The sequence below is a fragment of the Podarcis gaigeae genome (assembly GCF_964106915.1).
Source record: "Podarcis gaigeae genome assembly, chromosome: 2".
Taxonomy (NCBI): Eukaryota; Metazoa; Chordata; class Lepidosauria; order Squamata; family Lacertidae; genus Podarcis; species Podarcis gaigeae.
Window position 1 is genome coordinate 40,987,883 of NC_139679.1, and position 23,733 is coordinate 41,011,615.

The window sequence follows — 23,733 nt, forward strand, 5'->3', positions numbered from 1 at the left end:
CCTTCATCCAAAGATCACAGCGTGGTTTACAGTTTAAAAAGACAAAATACATAACATAACAACAACAAACAATATCCTTCCATTTAATGGCCATTAACATGTTACTTAATGTTGTATGTATGTATGTATGTATGTATGTATGTCAGTATATTTCATTCTCCTATTGTTGGATGTGTGATTGTTATATCACATGTCTGTGTTTATTTTCCAGGCTTGGAAAGTTTGAGAACAGAAGTCAGTCCTATCTCTTCTGCTGTATTGTACTTTTGTACTTGTTCTGTCTCTCTTGGAGAAGATGTGAGAGGATGCCATGATTGCTTTGTCCTGTATATATTGCTTAATAAATTACTTAGAATGCCACACCTCATCTCCACATCATTCTGCTATACTCTGCTGTTTGAGTGTGCACATATCTGAGGATATGTGTCACTGATGTGCACCGGGACTGAAGATTTATGAACTTCCTTAGCTGCGTTTCACAAGGAAGATGCCCGGAGAGGTTTGTCTCAGTCCGGGGGTTGTGGGTGCCCCCCAGGCGTGTTCTGACAGTATATACACATACACACTAATGCCAAACTAATGCTACTACTGCTAGTAATCCCATATTATTATTTTTTGTAGTAGTCAGATGAATGGGAGGTGCAACAGCTATATCCTTTCATGTCGCTTTTGACCATTTCAAGGGTGCAGGCATGACTTCCAGTTTGACAATAGGAGAATGGAACTTAGTGTGGACAGATGCAGGCAGTTGATGGTCGGTCAGCCCCAGGCCAGTTTGGGCAGCAGTCCAGAATCATGGGTTAGGTTTCAGTTAATGAGGGATTCAAGTTTGGCAGGATCCTGAATGGGTGCCCATTCTCAAAGGCTCTGGTATATCAAATAATCCCCCTTTCTCAAACTGTGGTGTGAATTCATCAACATGTTGTCCCCAGCTTCAGCAAACATGCCTTGGATCTCCTGATCTCCCAAGCATAAATGGTTGCTTCAGTGTGAACTGCAGATCCTGTGACTAATGCAAGTCTTGGTGCTGTGTTTTGTATCAACAACTCCAAGAAGGAGGTTTTGCAGCTGGGCTGATAGAGAGATGCTTTATGTATCTGGGTTGGCCTCCTTGTTTTTCAGGTGGGTTACAGTAGACTCTGTGTATTAGAAATGGCAGCAGTGCTTTCTCCTATAAAACCGTATGAAAGCCCTCCACTGTTCCTGCAGATTTAATTTTCCCACTCAGAGGCCACGGAGAAACAAGCACATGGAAACTTTTAATTAAACAGTGGGATGGGTTCCATTCTGATACGAGTGGAGCAGTGTGTTGGGTTGTTTGAGAAGCTGAGGATATACATGGCGGAAAGGAGCAGTTACCTGTAAACCTGGAATTTCTGATTTAACGATGAGCCACACTCTTGCCGCCAAGCAAAAAGACAAGACAAATGGTATAAACCACTGGGAAACTACCTTTTACAAACTTGTGCAGTTCTCATTCATTTCAATAGGGTTAACACAAGAAAACTTGCTTTTGGAGCCCCAAAGTCTTAATAGCAATAAAAGCATCAATCTGGAGAAATAACGGTGTAAAAAACCATTAATCAGAGACAAGGTTAATTAAGGGGTTTGCAATACAACAAGCTGAAATAGCAACAATGTTATTAATGACAAGGCAAAAGTTTTGTGTAGTGCTTTTGAGTTCAAAGCGCTTCATATAACACTGTCTTCTTGCAGTCCTTCAAAACAAAAATTCTTGGGGAGGGATCATAGCCCATGCTTTGTATGCAAAAGGTCCCAGGTTCAATCCCTTCCATCTCCACTTAGAAGGATCAGAGGTAGCTGATGATGCAGAAGACTTCTGCCTGAACCCCTGGAGAACTGCTACTCTCCAGAATAGGACCTTTGTCCTAAGTCGAGCACTTTCCCAGTCTACATCTGTACTGGAATTGTTTTAAAGATGTTTTCATTGTTTTATCATTTGTTGTTTGCTGCCCTGGGCTCCTTTGGGAGGAAGGAAAGGATATAAATTTAGTAAACAACAACAACAAATAATAATATTTGCCTGTCCCTGCTGGCTACAGTAATTCATCATGTTATTTACAACAGGTGAATGGATGTTTTAACTCATCTTTACAGCTGTTACTCCCATGAGTGGGATCAACAACCATTGATTGGGTTGTATAAGCTATAGGAAGAGAAGAATTAAAGATATTCATCTTTTGGATTTCTAGCCTTAGAAGTAGATTTCTGTTGTATTTGGTGCAACTTGGATTCTGGGGATATTGTAGGTATAGCTGTGGAACAAATTGTCCATACACAATTCTGAAGAGTTGGGAGAATAAATGCTTGCCGATTTTTATGTTTGCATGTAATACACTGTACTTTAGGCTTGGCAGAGCCTAACATTTACACTACTTTGATTGAGACGACAGTGTTGAGGCTGTAATCCTATACAAACTTACCTTGGAGTAAGCCTCGTTGAATACAGTGGGATTTCTGAGTAAACTCACATAGAGTTGCACCATGATAGAAATAAAAGAGAAAGAAAGATTTTGGTAGTCATGGCTGGGGGTGGGGGTGGGGGTGGGGGGCAATGTAGAAACCATACCAGGGTGAACACAAGCAGGCAATGCATTCAGATAGATGACAAGCATAGTAACATGCATTAATGTTCCCATAGGTATTAATAATGGCTTTTAGAAATATAGAAAAGGAAGGGAAATAGCAAGACAGAAAGTGGTTCCATCAATAAATAAAGAGTAGATTATATGAATGACGACTCTAAAATGACTGAACTCCTGAAGTTCATTTAACAAAATCTCTTAGTAACTGAGCAAAATAAGGGGGGAAGATGTAAGGACTCAGGAAACTGGGCTGCCTCAGTGTATGACATACTGCTCACAGTACAGACAGCACGGGGACTCAGAATGACTCTCATCCTGGCAGATAAATAAGTTGTCTCTTTAAGAGTGCTTTACTTTTAAAATTTGGCTGGAATTGTCCATGTTCCTATATGAATATAGACCTTCACTAAATTTTGGATATTCACTGACCATCTGCGAAACAACTGGAGAGAACTGCACCTATTCAGTTGCAAGCCCACAGCTTGCAGGGAGCCTGTGCCCAATTGACAAGGCCCATGTGTGAACTTGTAAAAGCCCCTGTATGGTGACTGCAGTAGTAGCATCCAGTGAAAACTTGGGGTTAGGCCCTCTTCCAGCTGTCTTGGACTACATCTCCCCATTGTTTCTGCCTGTGAGCTGTGTGGCTGGGGCTGATGAGGAACTGTAATCCAAAACATGTGGAGGGCACCAGAAAGATTGTCTTAGAAAATGCTCAGGTTCTGAACTCTTTGCGGACCTATGTGTAATCTGGAGTGACCCTTTCTAAGGTGGCTTGCAACGTAACAAAATAACTAGGAGACTGGAGAAGTCACATTTTTTTAATCAATGGATGTGGAGGACGTAAGTCTAAACTTAGTTGGATACCCACCCCTGTACCTCAAGCTTGTCTTTGGCTAAGCCTGATATTTGGACACAGGTCTCTCAAACTCATGACCAGTATACTGCTCACAAAACCTCCCTCTTTCTGGAAACACAGCAACGGAGCATGGGCCTGTGATTGCCACTTGGCAAATCAATTACAAACGAGTGACTTAGAGAAGTAGCTCAAGAGTTTCTTTCATGTCTTACCCTCTAGTCAGTTGTAGGTTGATATCAAGAAAGGTACATTGGCAGGACAACTGCCTAGCCAGTGTACAGGTAAAAGCATTTGAATGGCAGAGAATAGGGGGTGGGGAGGTTGTCACCCTCCAGGTATCACTGGACTCCCAACTCTCATCAGCCCCCGTCAGCATGGACAAGGGCGAGGGATAACTGGAGTTGTTGTAGTCCACAGACATCTAATGCCCCACAGATTCTTCAACCCATGTTCTAAGAATGAGTCAAGTGCCTATGATGGCCTAGTTAACAAATACGGCCTGATTTTGGAAGGTATGCATTTTCTAACCAATCAGAGATTCAGCAGTTTCAGTAAGGAGGACATGGCCACAAAGCTATGCAATGTGGAGGTGTTACAAATGTCTGGCTGCCATCATCTCCATTGGAGAGCCAAGGGTATGATTGCCACAGGTATTCCTCTTCCTGTCATTGCTGCTCTTGAAAAAGGCAAATGCTGGCTGTTCTGGGCCTTAAAATGCCAAGACTAAGAAAATCACAGCTTGTTCATTTGCTTGGTGACGCCTGGAACTATCATCCTCCCAGAGCATGGAAATTTAGAAAGTGTCAAGAAAACCCCTTGCCTACGTCAAAACAAGTCCTACCCATTTGGGCATCGCTAAGGGGTGGCAGCAATACATGGCTCTCTGTGCGACAGAAGAATCTTTGAATTATGAACTGGCAGAACAGTCAGCAAAGGAACTTCTTTCCCCATCACTGAATTAAAGCATTCAGCTATTTTCAGCAGCTTACACTTCTCACGAATAGGTTGAGCCAAGGAAAGCCAATGCTAATCGGCCGAGAGAACTGCAAATGTTTTGAAATGCTATGTGGATTAGGAGGAAAAGTCCAGATTTAGGGGGGCAGACATGAATTATTGTGTGTAGATACAAATAAATATTTTTTCCCCAGCTCAGCTTCTGGCTCCCGTCCAGTACACTGCAAATTCATTTTCTTTTAAAAAAAGAAAAAGAAAAATGAATAGCCTAGTGTGTTAACAAGTGCCTGATGAATGAGGAGAAACTGCCCTAAGGGGGTAGCCTTGAAAAATTGAACCTTCAATGGGAGCTGGTCTGTTCAAAATAGGCTGCATATATACATTCTCTGATTCACACTAAGGCTTTCTTATGGCACTTCGTTAATGGAAGGGGTAGTTTTTTAGTAATCTGCCTTCATTCTACACCCTGCATTTCTACCCAAAGGATTCATATTTTGCAGGCTCTTTCCTAGCTTTCTTCCCCTTGGTTTTACAGGGAAATCATGATGAAACATACACACACATGAACATAATATTTAAAGGCCAAGTGGAATGAATTTCTTCTCATGTTTTATTTGCATTAACTGGTGACCGTGGGAGTAGGAATGAGAAAATTCACTCATCTCCTCAGAACTTTTAAAATTCCCCATGTCATCAAATTCACTTCATTTTCCACTGTAGTCAAAATCTAGACACAACTAAAGGATTTGAGGAACCACTCTTGAGAAATTTGCTATTCATAGTGAAATATGGCTGTTGCAACACTTAGTGGAACTTTTTTCGGTTTCACTCAAGATCATGGTAATGTTTCGCCTGAAGAAAAGGCTCCAGATTTGTCTTCGGATGAGACAACTTTGGGATGTGCAAGATGACCGTGAGAAATTTGGGTCATTTCAGTGGTAAACTTTAGGCTTCCCTTAATATTTCTCAGATGGTTCACCTGAGGAGTAAGTACCAAACTTGTGTTGAGCTATACTTTAGCTAAATTTCAGTGACAACTCTTATGTTAAGGATTTTGCCTTTTTCTTTAGAATATGACACTGATGGCTTGCTTTGCATGTATAATTTTCTGCACATATACCTCATCTATAATACGGTGAGCACCCTTCAACTCAGAGCTTACAGCAAACTACAACCTGAACAAAATAGATTAATCTGTAATATTTATTACTTTTTAAATCTCACCCTTCTTCTAAAGAGCTCAAAGTAGCACTTTATCTCCACAAAAACCTTGTGAGGTAGGTTAAGCTGAGAGATTGTGACTGATCCAAGGTCACCTGAGAGCTTCACGATTGAGGAAGGATGCAGACCTAGGTTTTTCCTCATCCTAACTCCTGAATTGCACTGCCTCACTACTGTCATACCTCTGCAAACGTTCGCCCCTTCAATCGTCCATTTCGGTGGACGTCCGCGGCAAACCCAGAAGTACTGGAACGGGTTACTTCCAGGTTTGCTGCTTCGTGCATGCATGAAAACTGCTCCATGTGCACGCGCAGAGTGATGCTCTATCAAGCGTCTCTTTCGTCAAGCGTCCAGGGCTCCGGAATGGATCCTGGACGCTCAACGAGGTACCACTGTATTTATTTCATAGGGCTATTGGTGACACAACATCCTGTCTTGCTGTGGTGTGTAATGGATGGCCTAAAAATACTTCCAGAACCTACAAAAGGAAAACCTTACTCATGAATACCAGTCTTAGCAATACAGTGGTACCTTGGTTTATGAACTTAATCCATTCCGGAAGTCCGTTCTTAAACAAAACTGTTCTTAAACTGAGGCACGCTTTCCCTAATGAGACCTCCTGCCGCTGGTGCCCTTCCACCATTCGGTTCATTCTTAGACTGAAGTAAAGTTCTCAAACCGGGACACTATTTCTAGTTTTGCAGAGTTTATAAACCGAATCGTTCTTAAACCTGACTGTTCTTAAACCGAGGTACCACTGTAAATCCAAAGGGCTTCAAATGGAGGAGAGGCTGCACTCCAGGATCTATTTTTAAGCTAAAATCCCCAATAAAGCTTACTCTAGAATAGACTAAGAGGTTTCAGGAGAAGCATTTGGGAGCAAATGATTGAGAGTTCTTTGGCCATTTCCCATTAATAAAATTGCCATGTTTGGCAACAAATATTCTTTATTATATGCGTTCCTGAACCACAATAGATGTCTCAACTTCCAGACGCAACATTAATTAATTCCATTCCCTCCCATTATGGTTTCTGTGGAATAAGAAAGGTGTAAGGGAGAAGGTGCGAGTGATGTTCTCAGGTTCTCCCCTGGCTTGGTGTCATTCCTCGTCTTGTTGCAGACCTTTTCCTAACAACCTACTGCACAGGCTTGTTCAATTATTTTCTGGGGCTTTTAGTAGTTTTCCTATTACTATCACAACTTCATAACAAAGATGAAACATTAAGTCATTCTGAACCCAAAATTAGATGGGAGGAACCTACTCCACGCACGGTCAATGCAAAGCTGGAGAGGTTCTGGATATTCTCAGACGTTACCTCAAGCAACTTTTTGCTGCACTCTGGCTGTCTTATGTGGGAGGAGTAGCAGGGTATAAACTTTAATACTGTATATTAAACAAAAAAAGTACTTTAGAAGGTAAAGTAGGCCATGACAGAAAGGCTGATAGAAATAATGTCATTTACTTGTCAGCATATAGATAGTCCCGCCAGCATGCTAGGATTTATTTATTTTTAACGAAAACATGTGCAACTCAATTCCACCAATATGATGCCCCTGCAGCAAAATAGGTAAAGCAAACATTAAAGCTCTCCCTAATCTGACCTTGGGTGTTCTCAGAACTATAAAAAGGATTATTTATGGAACCTCTGGATCAGTGATATAATAGCTTTACTATGCCTAATTACAATGCTCTGGAGTGAGATTACCCTTGTAAGTCAGTCACTCATACACTTAAATGCAGTTTCTCTGGCTGGAACATCAACATCAGGGACAGAGCGTTCGCATTGTGAGAGAGCACAGTTGTAAATACAATTTTTCTAGTGACAAAAATTGTTTGAATTTGATGTTTCTGTTAACGTTTTACAATATTAAGTGTTCAAATTCAGTGCTGTGTTCACAGGTTAACTTATTTATTTATTTCTTAAGAAAATTATATTGAGGCATTTTTAGTTGTATCTGTTTTAATTCATGTTGTGAGCCACCTTGGGTCCTGTACTTGGAGAAAGGAGGGATATAAATAATACAAAATAAATATAAAGCTTTGGGAAAATATTTTGTCAATGAAATGATCCACTGGAAAAAACTTAAGATATTCTGCTGCACTGAAAGAGATGCATTATAAACAGCAGGAAATACAGTAAGACTTGAGGCCTGTGTCACAGAATGATAGAGCAACTGGGCTGAATGCAAGTATAGATGCAATAAGATAAATAGAGATTCTTAGGTCATATTTCTCCAGTGATAATTATCAAGCATTACCTTGGTTGCTTAAAATCTCCATTGCAGGTCAGCTATCACAGACTGAGCCTTCTCATCACATGAATGATGGTAATAGGAAGCATACTGGGATACGATAAGCTTATCATGCGCTAGCAGCCACTCAAACAGCGAGTTCAATTCATCCTAAAATATGGATGGATAAAATATGTCGATGAAGTTGGATAAAAAACAAGGAGGGACAGAGTCGATGCAGACAGAGGTCAGTGGATGAACTGTATTAGGACATGAATGGAGTGCATTTGGACAGGGCTGGATAGATATAGAGTGCCCATGGGTAAACGGATGAAACATATGCAGAGAGGAATGGATGGATAAGACGCAGTTATGGATGCATTAATAGATTCAGATAGAGTGCACGCTGGTGAAAATGGATAGACGGGCTGTTTGAAAATAAAGATGGAGGGATTTATAGGTCTTTTTGAAACCGTAAGCAGACATATTTGGAGTCGCTTGCATCAAAGCAGTTTTGGGGGTGGGGGAAGTTACCCTCATCCAAAGCAATAAATCTTCTTAATATCAATAGTATTCGGTGGTGCCATGAGCCTTTATTTTACATTTAAACATTCTACTTTGGATCACACACACAAACACACTCACTCATGCCACCCACCACAACCTCTGCTGAGCGGTAGCAAGATTCCAGGGGGTTCCAGGCACTCATGCAGGCGGTTCCAGGCACTCATCCAGGCACTCAAGGCACAGCAGAGATGAGTGTCTTTAAGAAATATGGTTTGTTTTACTCATATTGACACCTAGAGCCTTCAGTGGAGGGGGTGCAGAACATGATGCCCCAACTGTGTCTCTCATAGCTTCAGCAAGCTAGGGCCCAAAGCAACAGCCACTCATGGCCCCCAGACTCTTGGTGCAAAGCCACTTCCGAACTGGAGAGGAGGTGGGGTGGCGGGCCCACACCCTCCCCCCCCACGGGGGCTGACTCACAGCCCCCACGAGAATGAGGGAATCCTTGGGCGCGTCATCGCCCTGTCCAGCTAATTGGCTGGCCAGGGAGGCGTGGCCTGGGCTATTTAGGGCCGGCGTGCCCGAGGACCGCCCTCTCTTCGACGTTGTTATGCAAATGAAGGGGGGAAGGAAGCGCCATCACCTTCCCCCAAAGCAAAGGGTAGTCCGGTAAAGGATTCTGGGGGGCGTTGCCCTGTCCGAAGCCTACGGAGGTGTGGACCTAAGGCACGCCCCCGAGCGGTGACCCCGGGGGAGCTCCTAGTTGATGTACATCAGCAGGACTGCCCCCACTGGTGGTTAACCCTTACCAGCCTTCATGCAATCGGGCTGAAGCCGGTTAGTTGATAGGACCAATGCCTAGGCCAACACCGCTCAATTCCTGCAATCAATAAAGTTGTGGCCTTTTCCACCCATTAACCTTAAATACCGTGTCCTGTGTCTTTATTTCCCAAGCGGGGGGGGGGGGGACTTGCCACACAACCTCCTCCAGACAGCGCCACATGGAACTCCTTTTTGTTCCCAGGACACCTTGCCAAAAAGCCTCTGAGTAAAACAGTAGTTCTCATCATTTTTTTCTCTAGGCCACACCTTCAGAATAAAAATTTGCTTGCGCCACAGTAATTTTTTTATTAATAAGAAATACATTTGGGGGGGGGAGTCCTAGCAGTGCTTGGCTTTGAAAAGATACCTATCCATATTCTGTAAAAACATATAAATAAAAATTTGATACTCTACTATACCATGCTACACTGAAATGTTTAAATGTTTCTTTGTCCTTGAATTGTCCCGCCACACTTGCCATCCTCTCCTGCCATACCAGTGTGGTGTACCACACCCTTTGAGAACCACTGGTGTAAAAGAACAACTTTTTTTCTATGTGACATAAGGCCCAAGTTGCCCTGGCAACTCCCCCCTACTCCCATAGGGTTACCTGTAGGGTCTTTTGCCTTGTAGATGACATCATCTCCCTCTGCCCTTCTTAATGGCAGAAAATGACAGGCAGAAAAAGCAAGCTCAGCCTGTCAGCTCTGATTAAACCCCAGCACCCAAGAATCTAGATGGGAAAATCTGGTACCCAGAGATCTGGGGGATCCCTGTTCCCCCGCTAACCCATAACAATACATACTTAGCAGACCAGACCAGAAGAACAGAACTACAGCTATGCAATGTCTCCAGTACTACATCCCACCATTGAACTAAATTTCCTGGTAGTTACTTTGATAACCTTTTACACATCACTTAGGAAATGAAACAGCAGGTACCCCCACCCCACTCCACTATTTATTTTGCACTTAGGTTTTTTTTAAACCCTGCATTGGAAAGTATGCCAAGTCTCAGTGGGGTGCTAACATCAGTGACAAATTATATGAAGCACACATGTATTTTTATGGTAGGATTTAGCATCATTTTCTGACAACAAATCTATCCAGTAAAGACTCTTGCTGGTGTTTCATCTCACGAACCATATACAGCCCCCAGATTTGTCTTTTATCATATTAAGTCATTACATTTGAATATTTTTTGGAATTAATTTAAAATATTTAAATACTGGTGGCCATCAAGTGCAACGTACAATGCCAATGAAGAATACAATAGAGAATTGTACAATACAAAATACGTTAATATTAAACTTTTGCATTCTTTGTGAATCAAAACCCACATCTACTTGATATTGCATTGATACTATATTTGCAGTTGTATTAGACTGCAGAAACCTAATTAAGCCACCACTGTCACATTTATGATTTGAACTAATAGGAAAAAGGACTGCGTAATGTTTTTAATACATAGGTATAATTAACATTAATAGGGCTCAATTTGTTAAATATTGCATCGTACTGAAGGAGCAGACACTAGTATGTCTTGTTTATATAGCAGCCAGTGAAAAATGAAGAATAAAAAAACTATGCATCACAGCAATACACTGGGTAAAATTTAGACTTCCTAGAAATATTGTTTAAACGATGTCTGGTCTTGAACTCTAGTAGAATGTTAGTACAGAGTCAAACAGGAAACCGAAAACATATTCCAGAATGAAGTTCAATGTTGGAAGATTCAGAAGAGACAAAAGAAAGTGCTTCTTCACACAGCATATAGCTAACCTATGGAATTTGTACCCAACAATGAAGTGTTGGCCACCAACTAGGGTGGCTTTAAAAGAAGGATACTGGCCGTGATGGCTCTGTTCTATCTCCACTGTCATAAGACTGTGCTGGCTGAGGCTCACGGAGCTGCAGTACAAAACAGCTACAAGGCAAAAGCTTAGAGAAGGATGCCCTAGCTATTTTAGTACAGATACAGAATGAATAAAGGGAAACATGCAAGCAATATTCTAGCTATTGGCTCAATAGGCAACCTGGGTCCAGAGGCTAATGGTTGTTGTGACATCAAAGACAAGTGATTGCATTTCCAATGCCTTAAAAACAACAACAACAACAACAAAAAAAAAAAACCACTAAAAGCAGCCATAGCATCCTCCACCCCCAGTTTGGATCAGAACCATGGTGCCTGCAGGATTTAACCCTACCACCTACTTTCAGAGCACTGATGCCAATAGTCAATGTCAGCAAACAGTTGCTATTAGCCATAAAAGCGAAAACATACGGACCTAGTGAGTTTGTATTGCACCTATATTACCCTCCCCATATCCCTCTACAGCAAATAGCAACTTTGTGGGTGCGTGGCTTGCACTGGGCTGCCGCAGCATGGGGAAGAAGGATTAAGATCTCCTTCATCCACATGGTCCTGATCCAAACTGGAGCAGTCATGGCTTCTTTCAGCCAACTGGCCAGCCAGTCAAGATGCTGGGAAGAAAGGAGTGTGACCTCCTAGAAGCCCTTCTTCAGCAGCCAAGAGGATTGTATGGCACCAATCATAGTGGAGGATTGGCAGACGGAAGGGAGTGCTGAACCTCTTTCATGTCCCCGCCCTTGAATTAATCTTCAGCAACAATTTTGAGTGGAAAAACAGCCCAGGGGGAAGGGAAGTGTTAAGGAGATGAGTAGCGTCTCCTACTCACTTTGGCATTTATAGCACAGCTTTTGTCACAGGGCTATATGCCTTGTGACTCACCAAACTAAATGCTACCCATTGGCTAGATATTGTGGTCTTTCATTTATCAGACTCCCTCCTTTCATTACTATCTTGGAAAGACAGTAAAAAGAGGCAGTTTACTGAGATCCTGATGAGCTAGCACAAATCAGGGAGGGTCTGCTTTTAGCTTTGTAGGTAACATGCATTTATTACAGTTATAGAAAAGTGTATTTTTCATTATCTCTTTTGGAACTGTTCTTTTGAGAAAAACAAAAAAAGAAGCCAACCGCCTCTCAACAAGGAATCATTTCAGCACTTAATTGTTGATGAATGTGAGGAATGTCCAAATAAACTACTGACTCCAGTGGGGAAAGGTTATTCAAGGTTCCCAGCTTTTTCTTTTGCTTCCAACATTCTACTATAAAGTCAGAAAAGTCCCCAGTCCAGTTCAAAACTCTCTAGGGAAGGTAAATGCCAAAGCCTCCAGCCTGTCTATAATTCTAAAACCAAAACTCGGTTACTTGTCTGTCCAAAAGAAAGAAGCTTCTGAATATTTCTCAGCCTGAGTTTCTTCAGGGAATTCCACTGCAACATCTCACACCACAACCACCAAACACAGTATAAACATGCTAGGGTCCAACAAAAATCGCAGTTGTGGGATAAAAGAAGGCACTAAGGGTCAAGCTACATGTGACTGACAGCTGTGTGTAACTGTTGCCTTGTCTGCAGCTGTGGGAGGTTGTAGTCTTGAGCAATGGGTGGCGGGGAGGTGCTTAACACTTTCTCTTGAGTGATCTGCCTATTCTGAATTCTCAGTTGCTCCAGCCATGAACAGTTTTTATCCCAGCAAGAAGGTAGCAGTAGTCTTGAAGGAAGCAGCACTGTCTTGGCCTGGGCAGGATTGTAGTCCACTCTAAATGCACACTTAAGATGGATTAAACAAGCTGATATGTACAACATTCCACTAACCGCTCTTCTTGGTTTTTGTCATCAGGAGGCGAAATATCGCCTTTTGTGATCCAGAGAGTAAAGAGGGTGGGATTTTCCTACTTTTGACTTGCATGGATGCCTCTATTCGCATGCTCACTGGCTGTGGTACCTGACTCCCAGCGTGAAATCCATTCCTGCCTAGAGCTTGGCTCAAACTAGATCATTCTGGCATGTAAGTGGTATGTAAACATAAGAATAAACAACCATCAATAACAACGATCTGTTTCTGTGAAAAAGAATTGACCCAGGACGTTTCAGCATGTCAGTTTTTCTGTGGAATTGCTGGTTGAGCAGCACCAACCCTACCATCAAACATCTGCCTGGAAGCACCCTATCTCTTGATTTTAGGTACTTTGCAAGATAGAAAATAATGTGCGCTGCCATCCTATATTATTTGTAGACGTTGCTGACAAGACCGCCAACGCAAAACACAGCAGCGTGGTCGGCCCGCTTTTCTCCCACGATGTCCTTAACATCAGGGGCAGAAGTTCAACAGGCGCAGCTTCGCTTTCTCCCGCTGGCCAGGAGCCACTGCTACCCTCCCCGAGGCTGAAGCATATTGGAGACACCGGGCACGAAGAGGGACCCGCTCTGCACCACCGCAGCGCCTGCGATTCCAGCAAAGCACCTGCCAGGTGCAGCGCGCGACCTCCACCCGTTCTTTCCCCGCGCCGCGCGCGCCTAGCTTAAAACGCGACTTTCTCCAGCCGCGCGCGCCGAACAAACCCATCTCCCGGAAGTCCCGCCTTAGCTCCGCGGAAGTGAAGTGAAATCCGGAGGGCGGCCGGGTGGCAATCATGCCGGGCAAGATGGCGGCGCCCACGGAACCGTGCTGAGGGGAACGAAGGGCAGGGCGGGCACCGAGTCCCGCTCTCTGCCCTTTCTACGCCGCGCACCGCCTCGGGCTCCCGCAGGTACCAAAGGGAAGTTGGGAGGAAAAACCTCGGGGAGCTCTTGCCCCTTCCGCCGGGGCGGGAGAAGAAGGGAGGGCAGGGACTCTTAGGTGCCAAAATAAGGCGAGAAGGGGCAACGCCTTTTCGGAAGGTGCCAGAGAAGGAATGGCTCTCTCCTCCGGGCTTCTCTGCCTGTCGCCTCTCCTCTTTGCACGGCTGCTTCTGCTCCCGTGTGTTCGGAAGGGCGACTCTAGGTCATAGGAACCTGCCTTGCCCCGTGTCAGACCGTGGCATCGCTTACTAAATGTTATGTGAGGTGCCTGTCAGTGGCTCCCCAGGATTTCAGGCAAGGCCTTCCCTTATCCCTATCTGGGCATCTGAACCTGGGACCTTCTACGTGCAAAGCAGGGCACTGCCCGCTGAACAGAGGCGGAGTGATGGTAAAAGAAGCGGAGCCGAAAGAGTGAGCAGCTAGTCCAAAGCAGTCTTCTCCCAACAATGCTATAGATATGATTGCTTTTCCTAAATGGAAAGGTTTGCTTTAAGGGTCCCAAGGCATGTATGCTTGATTACTGAGCTGAAGCTGGTGTTGTTGGCTACAGCTTCTGTTTCATGGTGTCAGTTTTAAATTACAAGCCTGTGGTAACTTCTGTGTACACAGGTGGTGCCAAATAAATACATACATACATAAATAAATAAATAGCTAACATTGGGGGAGAAAGCAGCCCCCCATTCTCTTCTGCTGTGTTTGCTGACAACAACAACAACACCCCACCCTTCTGGCTGACTTGCCCCATCCATTCTGGGTGGCTTCTAACACGTATAAAAACAATGAAACGTTAAACATTAAAAACTTTCCAATACAGGGCTGCCTTCAATAAAAAGTGCAACTTGCTAAAAAGCATAACTTGCTGGGGTTTTTGTTGTTATAGGCTGGGTGAGAAAAATCTTTCTCTGCTTATGCACTCTTCAATTGTTTTCCTATACTGTACTATCTTAGTTGAACAAAAAGAAAAGATGGTGGCAAGGATACCCAGGGAAAGAAGGTGCATTCATTTCAGTTGTATCTTTTAAGGCTTATGTTTATTGGGACAAGACTAAAGGGCTGTGTCTAAGGCCTCAAGAAGGATTTTTGAGGGGGTTGGCAGAATGGAGAGTCACACCATCCCTTAAAGTTCTGGAAGACAGTTTAGGATACAAGGGGCAATAAGACACAGAGGGTGGATCGTTTTGAGGGAGCTGAGATCCTTTGAATGGTTTGTGATGATGGAACAACAGGTTAAAGATCAGTGTCAGAGATCTCTTGGGATATGAAAATGCAAGATTAACAGGGTAAGGTCAAGGAGGATTTGACAGAAAGATTTGTGTGGATTTGAAAGTAGATAAGACATTGGCAGTGGATGTTGTTCAGTGGTGGTGAACATCCTTTGTATTACAGAATGCCCTAAGTTCAGTCGCTGGCATAGTTAATTAAACCACACTGGGATTTGTAGCTGTCTGAGAGGAAGAGGGGTAACAGCTCTCATATGGTTTGACCCTGGTATAAGACAGTTTCCTATTTTCCTTAAGAAGGGGTGTTACATGGAGGTAAATGAAAATGTTGGCAGAGTTCTACACAGAAATATGGCAATGAAGAAAGCTTCAGGCACTTAGACTTACTAGTGTCTCTTTTTCAGGGCTGTAGTTCATGTTGTGATGGGGAGAAATGAACTTCTGTTCTCTAAGTGAATTCCCTGGTGCACTGGTTTAAAATATCAAGAAAGGGGCAATTTGGCTAGGATGCTGCACACCTTCCTTAGTGACTTTTCCCCTTTGGCCTCATGTGTTTCTTTAAAATATGTTGATTCTTTTATATATTATCTAGACAATGTATCCCTTGCACTTTCGGTATCTCAGTTGCTTAGCGTGACTTGCAACAATTAAAAACAAAACCATCCCCTACAATAAAAGTTTAAACAACAGCATAAAAATGGAAGCAGGTTCAGGGGTTTTGTGATGGAGAGAGAGAAAATGTTTAGTATGTAGAAGTATTTAAGTTTTCTCTACATTCTCTTTGTTCTCTCCTTTAAATGTGTATGTGGCTAAAGGTCCCCCCCCTTCACCATGGATTTATGTTACTTTCTTTTCAACTCAAGATTTGTGTTCCTTTGAGAGAATATGCACTTTTCCTATTTAAAATAATGTGTGTTAATAGGCATACTTTCTCTGAGTAACTTGTGCAAGCATACAAAAAAGCATGTTAAATAAATGAAATTGTTTGTTCCAGACATAGAAGCTACTTTTTAGTGAGCATTCAGTGGAATTGTGATGTGTCGACTTGACGAACTGAAGCACGTACACCAGGCTCATAAACATTGCTTTAGTGTTTGCCTTTATTGTCATGAGACTTTTTACTGTGACAATTAAAAATGAAGTTTTATGGTTGTCTTATATCATAGTTGTAGTTTTTAAGATCTGTAATAAACACACACATTGCAGCTGGTGCAAAAACCAGAAATGTTCTCCTGATGTGAATGTTCAACTCTGGTGCTATTTTAATGGGCAATACCTACTTTTAAGTAAATATTCCATTTTGTTGATGCTTGTCTAGTTATAAACAGTTTTATAGCCAATGGCAGTAGCAGGAGTGGAAAAGATTAGCTTGATCGGTTGTTTGAAAGGAAACACTGAATGACTTCCCCTTGGATTTTGCAAGGATTTTTTGTTTTATGCTCTGTTTTCATTTGCATCTTTTCCTGCTGATGAAACTGAGAATTTGTAATAGTTTTCAATCTAATCTCTATTGTAAGTAAATTCAGACTTTCCCCCCTTGCTTGTAGGTCTTTTTTCAGCACCTTCAAGACAAAAGCCATGCAGCAAATGCCATGCAAGTTTGCTTGTTTCTTTAGGGCCACCAAAGTAAGAGGAGTTACATTTCAACAGTTACATTTCATCAAGCGAATGGTAAGTTGGTGTAATACTGTGTAGTGCTACAAAAGGCAGTGAAAATCAAGACTCTGCATTCATTGTACTGTATAGATTTCTCGCATAATAGTATTCATTACTTACAAAGGGAAAACAAAGACTATTCCATGAAACTTCTTGAAGGGAAAATAAATAAATAATGTGATTATAGCAGTGATGTGAGGTGAAGCTTTTTCTATAAATATCTGGTGTTAGTCATACACAGAATAGACTGATTAAAATCAGTGCACTTAAATCCACTGATTTCATTGTGTCTACTCTTGAGTTTGCTTTAGTTGCATATCAGTGACAAAGAACTTTCCTTGTTGAAACAGCATAAACAGTTTACAGCTCAAATTAAAACTACTCTCTAGACCACAATAGCTCAAGAGAGGTTTTCACCTTTCTGTGTATTTGGGATAATGTGACCTATGTATCCAAGCAATGTGATAGAAACCGCATAATCTAAAACTTTTGAGAATTTGAATTAAATTTGTAGATACTTACATAGCTTCATAGGCCCACAGAATCTATAATAAAAAGTAATTTATTTTATTTCACAAATTTATGTTGTTTTTTTCAGTATGTAACACAGCATAGCAAAGCCCTCAGCCAGCGAGCAAAGTTGAAGTCAGAATCAACTGCACCTCCTTTCCTTGAAGGCCAGCATTCAGGTCAGGAAAAAACGGTTATCCATGAGGTCAGATCGGTTTCACCTCTTCTGCCGCCTTTATCTGAGAAACGAGTTATTAATGAATCTGAAGCACTGAAGTCCACAGTAATCGCCGGAGGCACAGGAACTGTAGTAGGACCTGCATCCAAGGAAGAAAAACAATGGAAAGAGATGAAACTAGAGCTGGATGATTTACCAGGCATTTTAGCTCGTTTGTCCAAAATCAAACTTACAGGTAATATTGTTATTCTTTCAGAGGTGTAGGTTATTGCAATATATATATATGTGCATGCTTCTCCTATTCTTGTTGTAAAAGCAAGGGCTGCAAAGTTCAATGGCATTTCTTTAAAATATGCATGTTTGGGATGTGTCATGTAGCCAGGCTTTGAAAGGTGAGTTCAGTTGAGGGTGACTCAATTGAGGATGATGGAGACATGTACTGTACAGCAGTTGTACTCTGATATGAGGAGTTCTTCCTTACCTGTTTGGGCTGCCTTTTTTACATCCTGAGTTGGAGTGGGTCAGAGATTTCTATTTGTGTGCTTGTACCTGGAATTGTCAGAGTGTGTACAAGGGTTTAGAGAAGAAAGTAGAAAACCCAAGTTTAATATGCCCTTCCAACTTTGTGCAAGCAACAGACGGCTAAGTCCCCTTTCTCCAGTGTTCCCTTAAACAAAGTGATGTGGAGAGAGTTAGTTCTATGCTATGTGCTTTCTAGCATGAGTGGATTTATATACTGCTGCTGGTGTGCAGTAATGGGCAGTTATATTACATCGTGGCTCTGAAAATGGCATGGGAGAAAGGGGGAAATTTTTTTGGCTCTCTGCTGAGCTCTTTAAGAGTGCATTAATTTAAAACACCTTTCTTGCTGGTTCATTATGTTTTCTTTCTGAGTGAATAAGATTTGGGTGAGCATGTGACTCTAAATCCTGTTATTTAGTTATAAACCACTGCATCATCAAGATATATCACGGTGGTTTACAATATAAAAACAAAAAAACCCAAACAATAAAATTATAAAATATTAAAAAGAAATTAAGAGTTAAAAAGAAATTAAGAGCAAAAAAAGCGTCTCTGCATGACCTTTGATGGTGCTCATTTTTTTGCCCTTGCACCTGTTCTGGATAGGTATAACCAGGGTAGGTATAACCAGGAATAGGTATAACCAGCATGGTACTATACCTGATGTTGGTGTAACTTTCGGCTGTGCAGGCACAAGGGAACTTAGTCTGTATCCATTCCTTATACTGCCAGCATGTCATATCTTTCTTTGTGCAGTTTAACCTTGATTTGAACAAACCTAAAGTTTCAGTACCTTAAGCTGAGACTGTCTCAGGCCAAGTAATTGTGTAAGCAATCTAACTGTTAATACAAAATCAAAGCACTGTATCCAGTGGTCACACAAGTAGATGGCAGCTCACCCAACCAATCTTTCTCTTACTTCTTTTCCCCTGCAAAACCTCTTTGGAAGGTTGAGAGGGCCTTGCTAAAGAGTATGTAAGAGGCTGAAGGGAAGTAATCACCTCAAATCAGGCAGGGAAGCTTGGCACAACCCAAAGTAAGCATAAATGAGAACCCACATTTGCAGCGGTTGTGTGGGTTGAATTTTAGAAATAAAAATACTTGCTACACATAGTGGATGATGATCGTAGATGCTAATAATGTGCCTCACATGGGTCAAGTAGGCTATTACAATTTTAATTCATTGATTTATTTAAATTAAATACCGCCCTTTATCCAAAGATCACAGGGCAGACACACAAAACCAAAATGCAAAACATAACAAAAACAGAAATAAATACACTCCCCCCCCAACACCATTAAAAGGCCATATATTGTTTTAATATCGAAGGTTTTCCCCTGGTGCCTAAGGACAAGTGAACATTCAAAAGAAGTAATTGTTTTGAAGCTTGGGAATATTGTGTGTTCACTTTTTAGGAATTTGGGTTATTTATACCAAGTACTGTAAAGTCTGAATAGAGAATAAGCATTGGCTTATATTTTGCTTCATTGATAGAATGCTTCTTTATTTAATTGAGTTACTGAGAGCAGAAATTAGTTCTTAAGCATTTAAATCTCCTAGACGTTTTAATAAAAAACTCATTATCTTATTTTGTTCCCTAATACTGGTTACAAAACGTTTGGTTTTCTAGGCCGCTCTAATTTTAGTTGTTGTTCTCCTACCAAGAATACAATATAGTACTCCTAGACTTTGCAGTAGTGCACATTCCACCAAAGGTATTCCATAGATTTTGCAGATTCTTGATAGGTACTATATTGTAGTTTCATAAAGAATTACCGGTATTTTTATTGATGCACAGAGGAAGCAAAATAAAAGAGTTCACACTTCAGCTTCTCTTCCTCCAAAAGTTCCCTGATATATCATAGCATCACAATCTGCTTTATTTTTAGGGCTCCTGCTTAGTTTCTGCAAGAAGTGTTACGAACATTTGTTTCAAATTACTGTTAAATGCAAGAATGCTTTAAGTACTTAGCCTCTTTTTAATGTTCATGCTGTAACCTCTAATGAAACATATATAACTACTCCAAACAAATCTAGGCTTACTAAGTAAACAAATTGGTGAGTCTCCTACCACTAGCATTGCTCTTATATTTAGTGTTTCAGTGAACAAAGTGTGAGAATGTAAGGAGAAAAACATACATGCCAAGCGTTTAGGAGAATGGTAGCTTTCCTTGGGGAAATATTAAAACCTGCAGTAATATGATCAAATTCTTCCCCCACAAATTAAATAAGAAACACACCTTTTTCTCCAGCTTAGTTTTAGCATAGAAGTTCTGAAGCGTAGGGATTTCAGTTTAAAAGCTCAAATGAAAAAGGCTAGGATTAAAATTTAATTTTCTATATTTTAAATGTTCTAAGAGTTTGGGTTTTTATTTTATTTTTTTTTTTTAATAAAATTTTTATTAGGGGTTTTTACAAAATAAAGTACAAAGACAATAAACAACCTTATTTTTATCTCAACAGAGTTTCATAACTTCTTTGGACTTCCTCACATCTCCCGCTGCCATTTTCATCATCATAGATTTTTTCCATGCAATTTATCATCTAATTTGCAAATTTTATAACCACTTATTTAAATATAGTCCTCTGTAAATTAATTTCTCTTAATCTCACTTTACATCCCATTCCGATCCGATTTTGTGGTGGCCAATTATTTATGATCAAACATCCTACTTAACTTTCCACCAAATCACAATATTTTTGTAAATAAGTCTTAAATTTCCTCCAATCTTCTTCAACCCTCTCTTCTCCCAGGTCTCGAATTCTGCCAGTCATCTCAGCCAGTTGCATATAGTCCATCAGCTGCATCTGCCATTCTTCCAGAGTGGGTAGATCTTGAGTTTTCCACTTCTTGGCGATAAGTATCCTTGCTGCTGCTGTTGCGTACAAAAAGAATGTTCGATCCTTCTTTGGCACCATCTGGCCGACAATGCCCAGGAGGAAGGCCTCTGGTTTCTTAAGGAAGGTATACTTAAATACCTTTTTCAGCTCATTATATATCATTTCCCAGAAGACCTTCACCCTGGGACAAGTCCACCAGAGGTGAAAGAATGTTCCATCATTTTCCTTACATTTCCAACATTTATTGTCTGGCACATGGCATATTTTGGCAAGTTTAACTGGGGTCATGTACCACCTATATATCATTTTCATTACATTTTCCTTCAGAGCATTACATGCCGTGAAGTTCATCCCCGTGGTCCACAACCTTTCCCAATCCTCAAACATAATATTATGCCCAATATCCTGTGCCCACTTTATCATGGCCGACTTAACCATTTCATCTTGTGTATTCCATTTCAACAGCAAGTTATACATTCTTGAGAGTACTTTAGTCTTAGGTTCTAACAATTCTGTTTCCAACTTCGATTTCTCCACCTGGAATCCTAACTTTTTATCCTTTTTAAAAATTTCTTGAATCTGAGCGTAATGTAACCAGTCTCGCACTTTGTCTTTCATTTTTTCCAAACTCTGCAATTTCCAATTATTGCCCTCTTTCTCTATTATTTCCCAATATTTCGGCCATTTGGCCTCCATATTGGGTCTTTTTCGGGCCTTAGCCTCCAGAGGTGATAGCCATCTTGGAGTTTTATTTTCCAATAGGTCTTTGTATTTTGTCCAGACATTGAACACTGCTTTCCTGACAATATGGTTCTTAAAGGCCTTATTGATCTTAACTTTGTCATACCATAAGTATGCATGCCAACCAAATGCATTGTTAAAACCTTCTAAATCTAACACATCAGTGTCCTCTAGAAGTAGCCAGTCTTTTAGCCAGCAGAAAGCTGCGGCTTCATAGTACAACCTTAAGTCTGGCAGGGCAAAGCCCCCTCTTTCTTTCGCATCAGTTAATATCTTAAACTTAATTCTGGGCTTTTTGCCCTGCCAGACAAATTTAGAAATATCTCTCTGCCACTTCCTGAAGCACTCCGTCTTATCCACAATTTGCAATGTTTGAAACAAAAACAACATCTTAGGCAATACATTCATCTTAATAGCAGCAATTCGGCCTAGCAAAGAAAGCTTCAATTTTGACCAACTGTCCAAGTCTCTCTTAATTTCAGACCAACATTTTTCATAATTGTCCTTAAATAGACTCAGATTTTTTGCTGTTATGTTTACCCCTAGGTACTTTACTTTTTTAACCACAGTTAGTTCTGTTTCTCTCTGAAACCGTTCTGACTCTGCATCTGTCAAGTTTTTTCCCAACACCTTAGTTTTCTGTTTATTTAGTTTAAAGCCCGCTACCCGACCAAAGTCCTGAATCAATTGTAACACTCTTTTTGTGCTAGATTCTGGCTCTTGCAATGTCAAAACAAGGTCATCTGCAAAAGCTTTAAGTTTATATTGTTTCGCTCCGATCTGAATCCCTTGCACCAACCGGTCCCCTCTAATCAAGTTCAAGAGCACCTCCAGGACAGAAATAAACAGCAAGGGGGAAATCGGGCAGCCTTGTCGTGTCCCTTTTTCAATCTTAAACTCTTCTGTAACCACATTGTTGACTATCAGTTTTGCCTTTTGTTCTGAGTAAATCGCGTCAATCCCATTTTCAAAACCCCGCCCCACTCCCATTTCTTTTAAATTCCCCTTCATAAATTTCCAAGAGATGTTATCGAAGGCCTTCTCCACATCTATAAAAATTAAAACTGCTTTAGTGTTAATATTTGTTTGCAAAAGTTCCAAAATATCAATAATGTTCCTTGTATTAGCAAACAAATGTCTTCCTGGGAGAAAGCCTGCCTGGTCTTTATGAATTGTCTCATTTAAAACTCTTTTGAGTCTTCCTGCCAAAACGTCAGCAAATATTTTGTAATCCACATTTAAAAGGGAAATGGGACGGTAGTTCTTAAGTTGTGTCTTTTCAGTTTCTGATTTTGGTATCAATGTGATGAAAGCTTCCTTCCACGATTCAGGCGCCTTCTTTCCCTCCATAATTTCATTGCTGACCTCCATCAGTGGTTGAATCAAATAGTCACTTAATATCTTATAGTACTTGGAGGTCAAGCCATCTGGCCCTGGAGACTTGCCCAGCTTCATATTCTGAATGGCATGTTCTATCTCTAATCGTGTTATTTTACTATTCAGGAGTGATCTATTTTCTTGTGATAGTTTTTTAAGTCCATTTTTCTCCAAAAATTTTGCAATCTCTTCCTCATTTTGTGGCCCTTGAGTGTATAATTTCTTAAAATATTTCTGGAAACATTTTCTAATTTCCACCGGGTTCTGAATATATCTTCCTTCTATTTCCAAATTTGTTACTATGTTCAGCTTTTGTCTCTTCTTCAACTGCCAAGCCAGCAGTTTCCCACATTTATTAGCCGATTCAAATGTTATTTGTTTCATTGATTTAATCTTCCATTCTATTTCCTGATTTATCAGTTTGGAGTATTGTGCCTGATGAAGTTTAATTTCTCTCAAGATCGGCTGTGACTTCGGGTTTACTCTTAGTTTCTTCTCTAACTCTTTAATTTTCCCCAAAATCTTATCCTTTTTCTCATTTTGTAGTCTTTTCTTTATGGCGTTCTGTTGTATCAAGAACCCTCTCATCACAGCTTTGCTTGCGTCCCAGATTGTTCTTTTTTCCACAGCAGTGTTCAAATTTATCTCAAAATAGTCCTTTATTGTTTTTTTGGCCTTCTTAATAATCTCCTGATCTCTAAACAAATTGTCATTCATCTTCCATCTAAAGGAGCCGGTTGGTAATAATGTCATGTCCATTTTCAACGCGTTATGATCGGAGCAGGTCTTTGGGCAGATTTCCACTTTCTTCACCTTAGGAGCCAGACCTCTAGAAATCCAT

The 23,733-nt window shown here is 41.0% G+C and overlaps 1 protein-coding gene across 1 annotated transcript in view; it reads left to right on the forward strand.

The window, feature by feature from the left end:
* The first annotated feature begins 13,671 nt into the window (after positions 1-13,671).
* Positions 13,672-23,733, forward strand: part of COX10 (cytochrome c oxidase assembly factor heme A:farnesyltransferase COX10) — a 100,538-nt gene continuing 90,476 nt past the window's right edge. The window contains exons 1-3 of the mRNA XM_083725955.1: positions 13,672-13,815; positions 16,614-16,737; positions 17,321-17,645. Coding sequence (XP_083582081.1) covers positions 16,645-16,737; positions 17,321-17,645 — 418 coding nt within the window. The 5' untranslated portion in view covers positions 13,672-13,815; positions 16,614-16,644. The remainder of the gene's footprint in view (positions 13,816-16,613; positions 16,738-17,320; positions 17,646-23,733) is intronic.